Genomic DNA, 16,289 nt, shown 5'->3' with positions numbered 1-16,289 from the left:
GCGGTTTAAAATAGGCGGTAAACTTGTACTTCATTTAGGTGAAAGACAGGAAAGATTTCTGAAGCTAATTTATTTTATTTGGCAAAGATTGTTAGCCTTGTAGAGTTAAGCTCAAATTCAGAGTTGTTCATTATTCACAACAGGTTGGATTTTCAGAAAAGACTGGCTCCCTTCAGGCACCTAAATTACGTGCCCAGATCTTAAGAACTGTGTGCCACTTGATAGCATCTACTGTTTGCAAATGCCTATGCTGCTTTTTGTACTATAGTACGTTCAAGATGAAAATTTCTTTTGTGGTCTATAATAGCATCATGCAGCTGAGAGTTTATTAATAGTCCACAATTGTCAGTCTGAAAACCTGTATCTGTTACAATCTTAGAGCTGAAATGTGTTCAATTTGACCTTGCTGTGCTGTAAAAATGTTATCTCCTTCTCCAGCTTTGTTTTCTTGGGAATGTTTAAATTGAGCTTGGGGGAAGTCAGGTCTTTTTCAAAACTTCTGCTCTACTTAGGTCTTCATATACAGTACTTAATCAGTCATACACAAATCGTTGCAAACCGAAGTTACTTTTCAGCTTTTTTTTAACAGTGCTGGAGGGATAGTCAAGTGGTTTTGTTTCAAAGAAATTGAAAATAGTTTACAAGATACAGAAGTGTACAAGATACTTGAGCCCAGCTTGCTAAAACAAGCAAACATGAAAACTGTTCACTGTTCTGTGTTGCTAAGTTGGGCTTTTTTGCTTAGTGTTTTCATCATGTTACACATCCAAATTCTTGTCCTTTTTCCTATCTTGTTGCAAGAGAGCGTATTTTTCTGTTCTGAAGAAGAAAGCTGGTGTTCTGGAGGATATGTAAGTGTCATATCTGTGGGCCAAAACTTGATTGCATTCTCATTGTGTGTGTCTTCCACCGCCTGATCTGATTTATTGTGTTACGTAGGGTATGTGTCTGTATAGGGAGACTGGTTACAGAAAAACGATCTCTGTTTCATATTTAACAGAATCTCTTTATAAAGTGAACGTTTCATTGACATGTCACTGCATTAGGCCAAGTAGATAAAATTGAGCTCTGCTTAGGGAAGCTTGGCTCGTATCAAAATGATGAAAAGTTCTTTGTTCTGTCTGTGCTCAAAGCAAGTTATTTTAAGCTATTTTAGATGCTGAAGAACAAAAGCAAATAACCACACCTAAAAATTGCAGAGAACTCCTTAAATATCATATTTATGCACTATGGAATCAAGCTGAAAATTGCCTTTTGTTTTCGGACATTGTAGGAGGTCTGCCTAGCCTTTGAGAGATGGAAATTCATTGTTCCTAAAAACGAGAACCTCATGGGCATACTCCTGCATTCACTTTTTCTTGACGTTCTCGAGGAAAAGCAGTGACAAGATGAGGATTGTCAGGGTTTCTGAAACTAAGTAAAGTGTGCGATCTGATCGGTAATATCATTCAATAAATCTGTTCTTAAATGCTTGGAGACCTTACTTCATCCTGAAGATACCTATAGCTTTTAAACAGAAAGAACTGTATTGGCAGAACAATTCTCTAAATGTATTTAAAGTAAGGGTTTTTTGTTGATACATAAATACTGCTCCTTGTCTCAAAGAAAAATCGCATCTTATTTCTGTGTTGTCAAAAGTATCTAAACATTATGGAAGCAGTGTCATTTAACCATGGGATTTTTGTAGCTGTTACTGCCTAACATCATTTTCTCTAAATTATGGAAGTTGCTTACTGCTGTCCTAGACTGTGTCACGGTCTTCTGAAGGAGATGTGTGCTGCTGCCTTACAGGCGGATGCACATGTTGGTGCTCTGCAGATTTCTTGGCATTTGGGCATTTCTTAGGAAGGCTATCTAATTTTAGGGAGTCATTACTGGGTCCTGATGAGGCTTGTCTTAATTAAGAGTACTTCCCAGTACCGGTTCCTCCTTCCACGCAGTGTCTGCATGGTAGTTGCTCCTTGTAAGGAAACCCACCACCACCTTAAAGATACTGTCTTTTTCTTTTTCTTTTACCATTTACCATTTAATAGGTCCCTTTAATGTGGTATTTAGCAGCTACTCTGACTGACTGTCCTGACAGAAACCAGGACAGTTGTGCTCTCCTTGGGGCACGCAGGAATTACAGCAGGTTCTGTCTTTTTTACGGGTTTTCTCACATTAGGGAGTGAAGCGAGAGGAGAATGATGGAAATTAACATTAAAGTAACGGCGAAACTTCATGACAATTCAGTAATAAACCCCAAAGTATATGGCTTTTGCTGTTTGTGGTCTAGCTGGGATTTTTTGAGACGCGCTAGACCTGCTCAGAAACTGAGGCTTGCTAAAGCGTGTTGCGAGTTCCGGCTGCGCAAGAGGCCGTTGTAAGGACCCCATGCAGAAGGCACACTAGCTTTGCAGCGCAGGAGGATCTCTTTGAGAAAAATAAAGCAGGGTGCGTTTCCGAAGGGCAGAGGCCTTGGCCGCCCCGGGTTAGATTCAGAGGGCGGCCGGGCCCGACCCCGGCCCCGGCCCCGGCCCCGGCCCCGCCGCGTCGCCCTGACTGAAATGCGCGGCCGTAGCCTCGCGGTGGCAGCACGGGATGCCGTTTCCCGGTCTCTCACAAAATGTCTAACGGGCAAAGGTACGGGCGGGGAAACTTTCCGTGCTTCCCGACTAACCTGCGGTTGAAATACGAAATCCAGGGAAAAGCCCTCGGGCTTTGTTCAGCGGTCCGCGGGGAAACCGGCCGGCGTCCTGCCAAACGTCTCCCCGGCGGCTGGGGCGCTGGGACGCTCCTGCCTCGCTCCAGCCGCGCTTCTGCTCCCTGGGGAGGGTGCGGGCACCGGGGTAGGAGACGTGTAAAAACGCTCTGCAGAAATGCCAGCTTTAAAACGCTGCGATTAGTAAAAGTTACTCGGCCTTTTTTCAGTTTCTTGAGTGACCTCTTTTGCTTGCTAGTTAGTAAATGTTTTAATAATTCTATTAAGTAATTTGGGAACAAGTCCTGGAACTTAGTTTTATTATTTACTTTTGTCACGCTAGGTTCATCAGCATATTTTTAATGTTACGTTTCTTTGTCATGCATGCCACCTTGCAGTTTCGGTGAGGCTGGAAAGCTTACCTGTGGTGCAGGTAATTTAATGATAGCTCTGAAGATTTTTCATGTCAGAGTAAGTCGAAGTCCCTTGGATTTTTCTTGATGTCATGGAAAAATAAGAAGAGTTCAGAGAAGTTCTGATTACTCTCATCCTATTCATTTAAAAATCACCAAAACCAGCTATTATTTTTTTACGCCACCCATCAGATAGTTCCGTTTTTGTTTACCAAGCAGAGTAAATGACCAGTGTGACCTGGTCCGAGAGGATACCAGTTAGTGTGCTGAAATGGATTAATTGAACCAACTAACTATTCCTGAAAGGAGATAATAGATAAAATAGGTCCCAATTCCACAAGACAATTAAGGTAGGCATGCTCTTTAAAAGCCTGATTTGTAGTCCCTTTGATTTCACTGGGGCTGTTTGCATACCAAAAGTTAGATGTACACTTGAATCATCACAATATTTTTTTGCTGCTGTTTTCTCCAGCCAAAACAGCTAAGAAAGTTCAGAGGCAGGTGTGATTTAAATTCTTCCAATGAATAACTTGGGTTTTTTTTCTGTTAAATTATTACCAAATGTCCAGATGCTTATTTGCTGTCATTGGTTTTGACTGAATATTGGAAAACTGCAGTTGTCTGAAGACCAGAATTTATCTCCTTTTATCTTTTATTTGGTGAACTACTTTGCTCTATATTTGCCTTTTGGGAAACGACCAAAGATAGATTTCTAGCTGAACTTTAGTGGCATCTGTATCGGAAAGTTGCAACGATGTTTTTTCATTCCACTTCTGAACTCAGAGTAAACTGAAAATTTTTGTTTGTATTCACCATTACTGTCTTAGATCCAACCTACTGCATACTTAGTTGATTTTTTTGCAAAATCTTAATACTAACTCCAGTCCCCGTTCTAAACCTTTTATCTACCACCCGTGTGTTGCAGAATACACTCTTTGTTTTCCAAAACAGCAAATATATTACCAACCCATTAAAAAAAAAAAAAAAAGAAAAGAAAAAAACCCCACCCAAACAAAACCCCACAGTCTTTTTGGGGGGGTACCATATGTATTAGAGTGTAAAATAAGCTATTAGCGATGTTTTTTGCTTTGTTTGCTCTTCCTTTTAATGAATAGTAGAGAACTGTATTAAAAGTTTAAGAACCTCTTGGAGGTGAATTGTTACCTTTATGCATTGACATTTGTTTCTTTTGATAAAATTAAATTTGGGAAGATTGATTAAATTTTAATGAAACTCCTGTTCTATTGAGGACCAAATAAACTTGTTTGGCAATGGAATTTTTCCTTGTCCTTGAATTTGTTTTATGATTGCAAAACAAATTCAGAATAGCGATAGTAAAGTCACACATATCAAATCTTTTATGTAAAGACAATCTATATCTGCATGTATAACACAACTGTTTTATATGTGCAAAAATATTTGTCTAGTTTAACTGGATATTGTTCCCAAACATTGTCTTTAAGTTTCCTGGTACTGTATAGTAAGGTTAAGAAGAACTGTAAAATCTAGCTTTACTTCCTATTGTAATCTTTCTTGCTCTTTCTATAGCAATTATTACATTTGTTCTTGAAATTTACACAAGGTATGGGTTAATACATGGTAATCTGGCACTTGGCTTAATTGGTCTCTGTTAAAAATATTTTTTAAAGTGCTTTTCTTTGATCTTTTCTTCTTAATAATAAAGTAAGCCATAGTTTTCTGAACGTTTTCTTCTACATGCTCATTCGATTAATTTTTTTTTTTTCCCCCTAGCATGTGCTATTTGCTAGAGTTAACAAAAAAAACCTGTAAATGGGATACATGGACTTTTAAAAGGTTGCACATGACAAAGGATGACAAAACCCGTGGATTTTTATTAAGTTTACTTTGGCAGTCTTATTCCTAGGGCAGTGAACTTCGTGCTTGCTTGCTTATTTACTTATTTGTGGTTGAATCAGTATTTTTAGGATCTCTTTTGTGTATTTATTTGTTTAAAATCTTGAGTTCTGGCAATCAAAAATAAAGCATTTTGTCTCCAGCGCTGCCGTTTTAAATACTGCTGCTGAATTTTAACCACTGCATTAGATTGAAACCTACATGCTGTTAACCACTGAGCCAAAATGAAATCGACCACTGCATTGAAATCAGAGTTGGCAGTTGTATACGGACTTGAAGGAGTTGGTAATAGCAGTGCACCCGCATTTCTTTAATGGGGTTTTTATTCTCTGTTTTCAGTTTTAATGGTGCCATTTTGATTTAAAGACCGTTTCTTAATAACAATGCACATTTTTATTGAAATATTTTCAATGTAACTTAAGAAGAAAATAACAATAAAGCCATCCGTTAGGAGTGGTTTCCTCAGAAACAAAATGTTCTGTTGCATACTCCCATGATAATGCAGTGTGCTTGTTTTATTTATAAAGCAATCTTGCGTAAGAAGATAAGTAAGAAGATTTCTTCATGTTTTGTGAATCTTTATTCGTGGTTAAAAATTGTAAAATGTATTTCTGTTTTATAGAGGAAGTTTTGCTAAGGAGAGATTTTCAGCTTCTGAATTTACATTTTGTAACTTTCTTTTGAATTTGCTTCACCAAGCATATGAAAAATGAGCCTACTTGCATGGTTGACCTCTTAGTCTTTTGAAATTTTTGTTTCTTATTAATAGGACTGGATCCCTCCCAATTCAGAGTCCATCGCCATTACCATAAAGATGAGGAGAACGATGCCTTGGTTGGTGGCCCAGCTCAGCTCACTGATGAGGAGAAATATAGGGATTGTGAAAGATTCAAGTTTTGCTGCCTCAAATGCGGAACAGAAAATATTTATGACAATGTCTTTGATGGTTCGGTTAGTTTTTTTTTTTCTGTTTCATTTCTGTTCATTGGTGAGGGAGAAAAATACTTATAGAGAACAGCTTTTCAGATAGGATTCATATGATGTAGGAGAAGATACCATATTGTTTGAGTCCTGCTATTTATAGCTTTGGAACAGAAATTTGCTGATGGGATAGTGCTGAAATATTTTTCCCACTTCATTTCAGCTGTGTCGTCTAGCAGAACATGTGAGATTATCCGGCTTCATTAATCTGTTTGCCCACAGTCATGAATGATTGTTGCTGTAACTTTTTAAGGAATCCTTATCTTAACACCTTAGTAACTTCCAGTTCTCTATTTAATGAAACTTTCGTATAGCAATGGCAATTTCTTATCCTAAATCATATTAATTGGAACAAAGTGTTTTTGAAACTTGTTTTTATCTTGCTACATCCCACCTCTCTTCTTGCCAGTAAGGTTTTTCTGTGTTATCTTTCCTTCTGTCTTTGTGTATTAAACATAAAAAGTCATAGGGGTACATTCTTGTTGAGAAGTTCTGCCAAAAAATGTATCTCTGACCTTGGATCACAACTTGAAATAGGGCCAAGTATTTAACTCTACAGCGATGTTATGCATGTATTAGTCATTGGCAAATTAGCAAGCTTCAGAGTAGTGAAAACCTTGAAACTGAAAGCAAATAAATCTTTTATCTAAATTAAAAGTAATTATTTTAAGTTAATTTGGACAAACAGCAGATGTTTTGCATTTTTTTTTAATCAAAATAAAGCAGTCTTTGGAAGCAAGTAAGAGGAAAAGACACACAAATAGAGTGATACTTTGTGAATCCTTGACTTTTGTTCATTACAGCTGTAAATAAGATAGTTAATTGCATGTAGGCTTGACAACTTGCAGATGGGCTAACTGGAGAGAAGTGGATGTGAAACTCCTTAAAAAAAATCAAAACCAAAAAGAAACCAAAAAAACCCACCAAACAACAAAAGAAACCCCTAAACCAAATCACAAAACTCCACTGTTCCACCTGGAATTATTTAGTGTTGTGGATTGGGAGTTAGCCAAGATGGCTCACAAAAGCTAAGTCTTAACTTGAAAGAAGGTTTTCTAAAAGTTGTATAACTGTTCAACCTACCAGGTTGTTCTTGTTTTAATGAGAATTCTACCAAATATTATATTATGAAATACTCTATTTCAACTGTTCATGCATCACTTCCAGGTTCTGAAATTTTAATGTCAGGTGTTCAGAAGGTTTTGAAAGTAAGGGGAATGAGATGGTGTAAAACTGTAAGAGCTATTCTTTGCACTTGGAAAAAAATAAAAAATGATCATGTCATTCTTCTTTAACAAGGTTTGTCTGTACAGCCCTGTTGGTAATTTCATAACTGGTATCTATAAGGTTGATTTCGATGTTCTGATCAGTGGGCTTGGGCAGAACTTTGATGTCCCTGATAAAACAACAAACCTGTGTTGTTTGGGGGGGAAACAGGGGAGTGTGATTTGTCCATAGATTAATTTTTTTAAACAACATCATTTTTTGAGCGATTAACTTTGTAGTAGGTGAAGAAGCATGTTCTCCAAAAGACCTTTCATTGAGAATGGGAAAACTGCAGGTCAGGGAAGTCTTTGTATGGGTGTGGCCAACTGTGATGCAAAGAAAGAAGACCTAGATATTAGAGGCCCTTTAAGACTATTATTTTTTAAAAATATGTACTATGTCTAAACTCCTGTAATAACTTCTGCTACCATCATCTGTTGTAATGATGCATGCTGTTTTTACACTTCTGTTTTCAGGGGCGATTTATTGAACCCAGCTTGCAAAGGTGCAGTAAGACTGAATGTGAAGAGCCTCCTTTCAACTATGTGGTTCAAATGAACAACAAATTACTGTTGGATATTAGACGCTACCTCAGAAAATACTATAATGTAAGTATTCAGAAAATACTCTGCCACATGAAATGAGTTTTCTAAGTGGTGCTGAGTTTTTAGTGACTGTCATGTTACTTCTTTTTTTTTTGTGTAGTCCAAGGTAATAGCATGCAACGTCAAAACGCAACTTTATGAAAATAAAACAATCAATTAATGATTTCAAATACTAATTTAGAATGTTTGTTTTCTCAGTTCAGTCTCAAGTCAAGATAGTCAGATGTATTTAAATTTTGTAACTGTGTATGTAAGCATTACAGATGTAGTAGCGCTCTGTTTTCCAGATTTTTAGACTAAAAAATGCAGTTGATTATCTTAATGCTTTTGAGAAAATCTATGAAGTCTATCAAATATGCAGATATCAGTTTCTCATGTAATTGAAATCTGATTCTCTTTCTCCAACCCAAATTGATGTATATTGTGTTACATTGTGAAACAGAAAACTAAATGTAGCTCCGTAAAAATTCTTTGAAGGACAATAGGAAGGGAAATACTATGAATCTTTCTTCATAACGATGGGGGGGGGGAAGATGGGTAATTAATTAATTTGATATAATTCTCTTTTTTGGGGGGCAGTGCAAGAAATCCAAAGTGCCAGCGATAGTGGCTGGCTTTTTATGGCATTGTGGGGGGAAAAAAAAGTGTAATATTTGAAATTGCCATCTTCGCACCATCCAAAGTGGTGACTGGTTAGGAAAAAAACCACCATGATTTTTAAATTATATCAATATGTTTTGCATCTCTAATATGCTGGAAGCATCGTATTTTGTGAATTGGCAGCTAGCCATTTTGGTGAAATTTTCATAGATCTTCTCAACCTATTGCCTGCCTGCCATTTTTGGTTGTCCAACATTGACTGTTCTCACAGCTTCAGGGCAGACATCAATTTTGAAGGCACTCATAACCTTTGGGTGATCATAACCTTTGATATACTAAAAAATGTAAATTGTTTTTGAGAATTTGGCCTGTAAATGAATGGCTTACCTAATTTGTGGTGTGTTTTCTTAAGACAACGTTAAGAATTATCATTATAGTTTAACATACTAAGTGTGCATTTTGTGGGGGTTTTTTTCTATATTAGTTCTTATTGTAATTGTAGGTAAGTGTTTTCTAAGCTCTTTTCTGGAAATGTAATAATTTCTGAATGGATAAATACTTCTTTTGAAGGTCTCTGCACCAAAAGGAGCACAAAACTTTCTAGAGTATTTAAATTCAGGCAGTATTTCACAAGGTAGGGATAGATTGTTCCTTTCCGTTGAAGTTAAAGGTAGATGACTTGTACAGGTGAAGTTACCAAAATGTGAGATCTCATGTTACTTTATTGCAGTAATATATTACTATATTACTATACATATTATATTAAATTATACAATGTGTTATTAAATAATATGTCAAAGTAATATGTTTACACAGCCTGCTTTTGTATAAAAGTTGCTTCCAATTAACTTTTTTAGATTTAATGTATGTACATTATGATAATACACAATGCCGCATTCTAAGTAATTTCTGGCATATAAAGTGCTAGAAAGCATGTACATAAGATGTGCAATAGTAAACTTGATGAATGAAGGAAGATACATTTAAGGGCAGGAAAAATTCTTACTACTGATAAGAACAAAAAGTGGTGTGATATTTTACTCTGTTCGCCTTTTTTCTTTTTTTTTTCCTTTTTTTTTTTTTGAGACCAAGCTGTGAACCAAACTGAAATGTTTGAATATTGAACATTGCAATTTGCTTACATTGTATTAAAATCTATTAAGTATCTTAGTACATGGTATATGGGATAATGATGTGTCCTTCAAAAGGAATTTATTTGTCCTTGTAAGTAAAAGCTTTATAAACTCGGTTATATTTTTAGTACTGAAAATGTACTTTTAACCTAGTTAGCTATAATAATAAGGTTTAAAACTACTTTTTGGCTGTGGAATACATTCAGGCTCTGGAAATGCGAGATTATTTTATTGTAAAAAGGAATTTCCAAATTGCACAATAATTTTCATTTTTAAAAAGGGCTTTCCACAGGGTTGGGCAAGTAAACTTTTTGTCCTGTTAGCTCTTAGAAAATCAGATGCTGTGAGTTTTAGTTTATTCCTTTCATCAAGTACTTGTAGTGACTGTATAACAGCTGGAGTTGAAGTTCATCAAATGAGTGTTTGCACTGATATATATAATCCTATAAGCTATACAGACACACTCAGAAGTAGTGTGGCAAAGAACTGTCTGAACAAAATGTTTGACGAAACTTTGAGACGCTTAATAGTCACCTATTATAGTGGTTGCATCTGGAAGGCACAGGAATATCAATTTAAAATAGACAAATATATTGTCTCATTTTGTCACTCCATTTTTTTCTTTTTAGATATTACTGTTGTTTGTGTGTTGGTCAAATTGGCACGTAATACAAAAACATAAAATGCAAAAATGAATTTTTTAACCTTTAAAATAATGAGCTACCTTTTATGACGACAGCCCTGTCAAGAGCCTTTCGGCCTGATCCACAGCTCACTGAAATGAACAAGCTTATTTTTTTTCAGTGAGCTTTGAATCAGATTTTTTTATAAGTGTTTAAGATCATTGCATGTTTTTTCCTTTAGTCTATTGAAATGCTTTTATATTTGGCTGTGTAAATTTAGGGGCGCGGGGGGGAGTGCCATAAAATCTAAAAGTGGAAAATCTACTTGCCCTTTTTGGCACATGAAGCTGATAAATACATACAATGGTGATACACTCATTTGCTTTAAAAAGATGCAAATGTAAGTGCATAAATAGAATTTTGTAAACCTTCTACAATCCGATTGTTTTTGTAAATTACTCACCTTTATGTAAAATTTTCTGTTTCCGCAATCATTTTTTGCCATTAAACATTGAAACGTTTTATATCTGTCTTCCAAAACATATCTACCAATTGTTCCAGTATTTATGGATTTCGTAATGATATTAACAATATTAGTTTTGATAATCTTACTCCTAACTGTATATATATCTAAAAAAAATGACACGCAAAGATTTTATTTCTTTTCAGAAATGCATTATTCAATGAGAGATTGATCCTGTTGTGTGCTTTTTTTTTTTTTAATTCTGCTTCAGAAGAGCAAATAGATGAAAAGAGAGAGAAACGCTAGCTAATCTAAATTGGGAAATGAAGAGGGCTTTTTTAAGCATGAAAATTTCATCATCTTGTCAGCTGGCAGAATGCCTGCTGTGTGGATTCACAAAGGCTAAGAATTACACTTTCATGAAATTTTCCTCACTAACTGCCCTGGTTAATTTGAAAGATAACCCACTGTTCTAATTCATTCCTCAATTGGGCGGTGCAGGTTTTATCTTTGATCTGACAAAGCATTTGTGTTAATCGTTTTGGCCCTCTACTAGACACTCTTGGGATTGTGCTTTTACAATAAATGTGTCTGTGATAGCTCTTTAGTCTATTATACTTACAATAGATCCATAGAACTGGTAATTAATTCTGTACTGCTTTGGAAATGGGGAAGAATAGGTGTAGCTCTGTCAAGTGCTGCTGGGAAGTTTGTTTAGCTAGTTCATTTTTGAAGTGTTACCCTCAGCCATCAATGAAACATCCATGCTAGGGAATGGGTGAAAGCTGAAATATGCAAGCATAAATGGAAAAACTGACCAACTTTTGTGCATAAGGAGGGTGTAATTTCATTTATAGTAAGTGGATCTAATTATTGTGATGGAAACTGTTTTGTGTTTCCCACTAGAATATTCAAATACTCATTTTCGAGCACTTGGTAAATAAATGCCAGCTCTTAGATCCCCTTTTAAAAAGCCCTGTAAAAATCAGTATGCACATCCGTAAAATGAATGCCATATCTTACTCAGCTGTTGAGGTGTTAGTTTTGCCAACTAAAAAGAACTGAATAAAAAACCCCAACACATTGTATATGCCACTCGAGCAGTAACAAAATTCATACTGAACTGGTTGGACTGGGAAGCTGTTGTCCCTGAAGCAGCAGTTTTTTTAATCTTGTTTTTAAATATACACCTGTGGTATTATTAGTATTATATTTATAGGCTAAAACCTGTTTTTATATAGATGCTCTTTATATGCTATCTACGTAATAGTGTATGGCATCTCTAGATATTTATGTTTTTTAAAATGCATAAAATGATGCAAACTTTAAAAGGGTTTTAAAAAATCTTGGTGCAACCTGTATTGCGCTGCTTTTGGTTTACAGTCTTTTTCTACTGGACCACTGTAACCCACAGGCAGAAGTGAGTTTGAAGGCTATTGAACACTGCTAAATAACTTTATACTGTTCAGCTGCGAAAATTCAGTGTTCAATAGCCCTCAAAATTTCTCATTTCTTACCTGTGGTGGGGTGGTCTACTGCTTGCACATTAGGTTGCAGTATAAAAGCATGTTGGTACACTTTTCAAGATCTTTGAATTATTATTTTATATATATATATTGCTGTTCTGACTATTGTATATATCTTCTTGGGTTTTGCATTAGTATTTTGCACACTTAAAAAGGTAAAAGATTTATAAACCAGATAATCTTATAAGAGACAATAGCATTCGCACAGGTTTTGGGATTGTGTGGCATATTCGCTTAAGAGAACAAAGATGACAGGGCTCATTGTGAACCTGGAATCTCCCACACTTCAATCAAGTGTATTGCCAACAGCCCACAGGTGTACACCACATGAACAGGTGAAAATATGATTGTAGATGATGGTGATGACTTCTGTAATCATGTTCTCGCAACAGTCATGTATTGAAAGCTTTTTTCTTTGGTGGGTGGGTAGGGGTAAGAAGTTTTTTTGGCGTGAGGGAAAGGTGCTTAGTAGTGGCAATAGTACAATATTTTATTTATTGTTGTGCTAATAGTACTAGAAGTATATGGGCATGTGATGAAGAGTAGGGAGGGCCAGAAAATAGAAGGAATTGTGACACCAGCTGATGTGGTAGGCACAATCAGATAGCTAGACTCTGCCATCAAATTAACTCCAGTGATTATTTTGAGTCCTTCCTGTTTGTCTGGAAATGGGTTTCTGAGTCTTTTCCAAGTTTGAACTTGTATCACTATCATTTTGGTTTATACATACAGAAACAGAGACATTTATTTTTAGTACTGAAAGCTTCCAAGTCAAGGCAGAATGGAAGGCAGTTGGAGTGAAAGATAAAAGATTAATGTGATTCCATTCACAGTTTACTGGGGACCTGAGAGAGGCTGCCACCAGATTATCAAGAGTTTTCTTCTCCCCTCCACAGTAGCATTGGCTGATTTTTTCCTTGATTGAGGTTGACAAATGGGTTGTATTTGGAGTCATGTTTTGGTTAACCGGGAGGAAATCAGAAATGTCTTGATTATTGAACAGAGCAGTCAGTATTCTGCCATATGAAAGCGTTGTACATCTGTCTTTCTGATATAATTTATGTTTATTGAATAATAGAAGATAACCCCTTGGTCACTGTGTGTAGTGCATTTTGGGGATGAGTAAGCAGTTATTTGTCACAGCATTCATAGCGCCTGTTAACTGGAATTGATTCACTATTACTGCAACTTCTCCATGATCTGCCCTGTAAAGGAATTGTTTGTTTTAGACTTAGAGCATCAATATGATTTTTAGTGAAGTGTTTCAAAGTAATGATCGATACGCCTTTACAAAGGGTTTAACTCTCTTCATTGGATTTTACTAGCCATGATGGACATGCATCCATCTCACTGATGGTTGAGTGAAGCTGAGTGTGACTCTCTGCACTCCGAATTTTAGCCGCTGAGAATGACTGAATGTAAGCAAAGGAGCAGTATATGTTTACTGTTGATTCTTCCTAGTGCTTAGTCCACAGCCTGGTACCTTGCCAGAGAAGACTTAATAACACTAGATATGTGTCTCAGCTCTTTGTAGAAAAGGCTCCCCAGGCTGGCCACCGCGTGGAACAGGTTCTAAGAAATGGGGATTGCTTCAATAGAGTAAAACTAACTTTGTAATTTCCTCTGTAGGTAGAATACAGGAATGTAAGGGCTTATTATCACAATAATTTGTCTGCTTAGGCTTATAAATGGCAGTATTGTGAAGATCATGTTACAGGAAGTGTGCCCAGAGGTAAATATGGTCATGGTTATGATTGCCACCAAGTGTGTAATGTTCACCTAGGTGATTGAATCACTCATCTAATAACAAGATGTTGCTGTCTTCAGAGGATTACAGAAAGCACTGTCTTTGAAGGTACTCTGTTGGAACTGATCTGTTGCCCCAGTCGAAGCAATGATGAATTTTGGCAACAGTTGGAGAGAATGTTTGTGCTGCAGTATAGAGCTATGGTTTCAGCTCTGTGTATCTGATCTGCCTTTAAACTGACTACAAAGTATGTAGCTTTGGCGTACCAGTAGCAGTATTTGTTACGAGATTCTGTAGCCAAGAATTTAAAATCTTGGGCAAATATGTGCAGCCTATGGAGAGGTCTGCCACAGCTGCATTACTAATAGTGCCTGAGCAAGCTACCTTGAGAAAGAGTGAGCAAATGTGCCCTTCTTTGGCTACCTTGGATTTACAGAAGTGCTATGGATGCTGTATAGCTTTGTAGGATTTGCAGCTTCTGAGACTGTTTTAGCAACAAATCATGAATTACACAAGGATTTATGACAAATCACTGGTCTTGAAAGGATCGGTGTTCATGTTTCTTCTTTTTACAGTAGTGTTAGAGAGCCATTTTAAATCTGTTTAGGTTTTTGTTATGTTCAATTTAAATTTTTGATGGAAAAGGATCCCACTAGTCTCTTAATTAGAGACATTACAAGAAGCAGAAGTCCAGGTAAATTAATTAAGACTTAAAATAAGTTTTAAACCCACCAGTTCTCATGGAATTTTGATACGGTTAATGCCTTATGCTATAATAACTTGAAACAACAAATTATTGAAATATCAAACCAGATTAATTCTGTATTATTCTACAGAAACTTTTAATAGAGAACACGTTGTAGCTGGCTTGCTAAGAGGTGACACAAATCAACAATGTCTGTTGGCCTTGAATACTTGATGCTGGTTGATGTATGCATAACTAGCAATTCTTACAGTGCTCAAGCACTTTGCATCCCTCAGGAGAACCAAAGTTAAAATCTGAAGCTGAAGAGACCACGTTTTCACTGGACATGGTTCTTTTCACAAGGATAAGTTTGTTTGACGTTCATGACCTAAAAATTGTGCGGTTATCAGAAATGTTTTCTTAGAAGTCACTAATGATACAGAAATCCATGGTCCAACTCTGATTTTTAGGAAGTGAAAATGACTTGCTTTAAGCCTTTTTTTTTTTTTTTTAAAACTAAAGTGGGTCCATCTGTGGTAATTCAGAGTTGAATGGGCATATAAAAGAACAAAATACGGAATGTTTTATAGTACTTGTAAGAAATCTAAGTTACCTATCCTAAAGTTTTGTAGTCTTTATTATGAACCTGCCTTCAGCTTTAAAAGAAAGCTTAAAATAAAATTTATAGTATTTGGGAAACTAAAATTTTTTTGATCCACTTACCTTCTTCTGTAAACATTTTTGTTTGATGCTGTCTTTCATAGTTCATATTCCTGAAGATTATTGAATAAGAAAATCATGCGGGTTGGGAAATGACAGAGGGCATACATCAAAAACTTCATCTGTGTTTTCCTCAGCATGCTTTTCGTTGGTGCAGTGGGAATGGGTCTTGCAGGTGTTTATTTTTTCCTACCCTTAGATGTTAAAAGAATTATTTTCATTTTCTGGTTTAAAGCAGTTAAAATTGTCAAAAAATATTTCCAGTAATGTTTAGTCACTGCTCTATTTCTTGGTAAAATACTCTTAGAAAAACTAAATAAGGTGTTCCTCAACAGAAGTGACTCCAGTATTCAGAATCTCATAATATCAAAGCTTTGTAGTTAGAAGGTTATTTCAAAAACTTACATTCAACTTAATTTAAACAGCTGTTTAGTTCTTGATGTTATTTAGTATTTGGTGCAGCAAGAGAAAATGGATGAAAGCATAAGCATTCAAGGATCAGACAGATGTAGTTCAGACCTTTCAGCTTGGTTCCTGGAAGTAAGTCATAGATGTGAAAAAAAAACTCAGAGCAATGAGTTTGGGCAGCACTGTTTAGCTAAACTCCTCTGCCTTTGTGTCATGATTAATGTGCTTAGGGATGGGGAAGGCAACCCCCTAGCTGAATGAGACTTCTAGGGAATTATTAACTTTTCTTTTACAGTGGCCAAGAGAAGTCTAAGCAGTACCAGAGATAATGCAACAAACTGTCTGTAAGATTTCCTATATCCTAGGAAACACCAGGATCAATTCTAGCAGCCTGTGCTGTGTTAGAGTTGACATTTGTTGCTCCTCTTGACTCATGAAACCTGTACTTCTACAGGTTTGTTTAAGTTTAAGAGAAACAGTTCTAAGAACCAGTGAAGGTTTGGATCATCTGAGATTAGAAAGAGATGTTACTTTATTTTAAGTGAGAATGTTCCCATCTGCAGG

The 16,289-nt window shown here is 36.2% G+C and overlaps 1 protein-coding gene across 4 annotated transcripts in view; it reads left to right on the top strand.

Moving 5' to 3' along the window:
• The window catches only part of POLA1 (DNA polymerase alpha 1, catalytic subunit), a 208,341-nt gene that overhangs the window by 89,179 nt on the left and 102,873 nt on the right, over positions 1-16,289 (top strand). For all 4 annotated transcript variants that reach the window (XM_075520887.1, XM_075520905.1, XM_075520897.1 and 1 more), the window contains 2 exons: positions 5,738-5,919; positions 7,692-7,823. In XM_075520887.1, coding sequence (XP_075377002.1) covers positions 5,738-5,919; positions 7,692-7,823 — 314 coding nt within the window. The remainder of the gene's footprint in view (positions 1-5,737; positions 5,920-7,691; positions 7,824-16,289) is intronic.

The sequence above is a fragment of the Mycteria americana genome, chromosome 1 (genome assembly GCF_035582795.1).
Source record: "Mycteria americana isolate JAX WOST 10 ecotype Jacksonville Zoo and Gardens chromosome 1, USCA_MyAme_1.0, whole genome shotgun sequence".
Taxonomy (NCBI): domain Eukaryota; kingdom Metazoa; phylum Chordata; class Aves; order Ciconiiformes; family Ciconiidae; genus Mycteria; species Mycteria americana.
The sequence above is the reverse complement of the archived record's forward strand: the minus strand, read 5'-3'. Positions and strand labels throughout refer to the sequence as shown.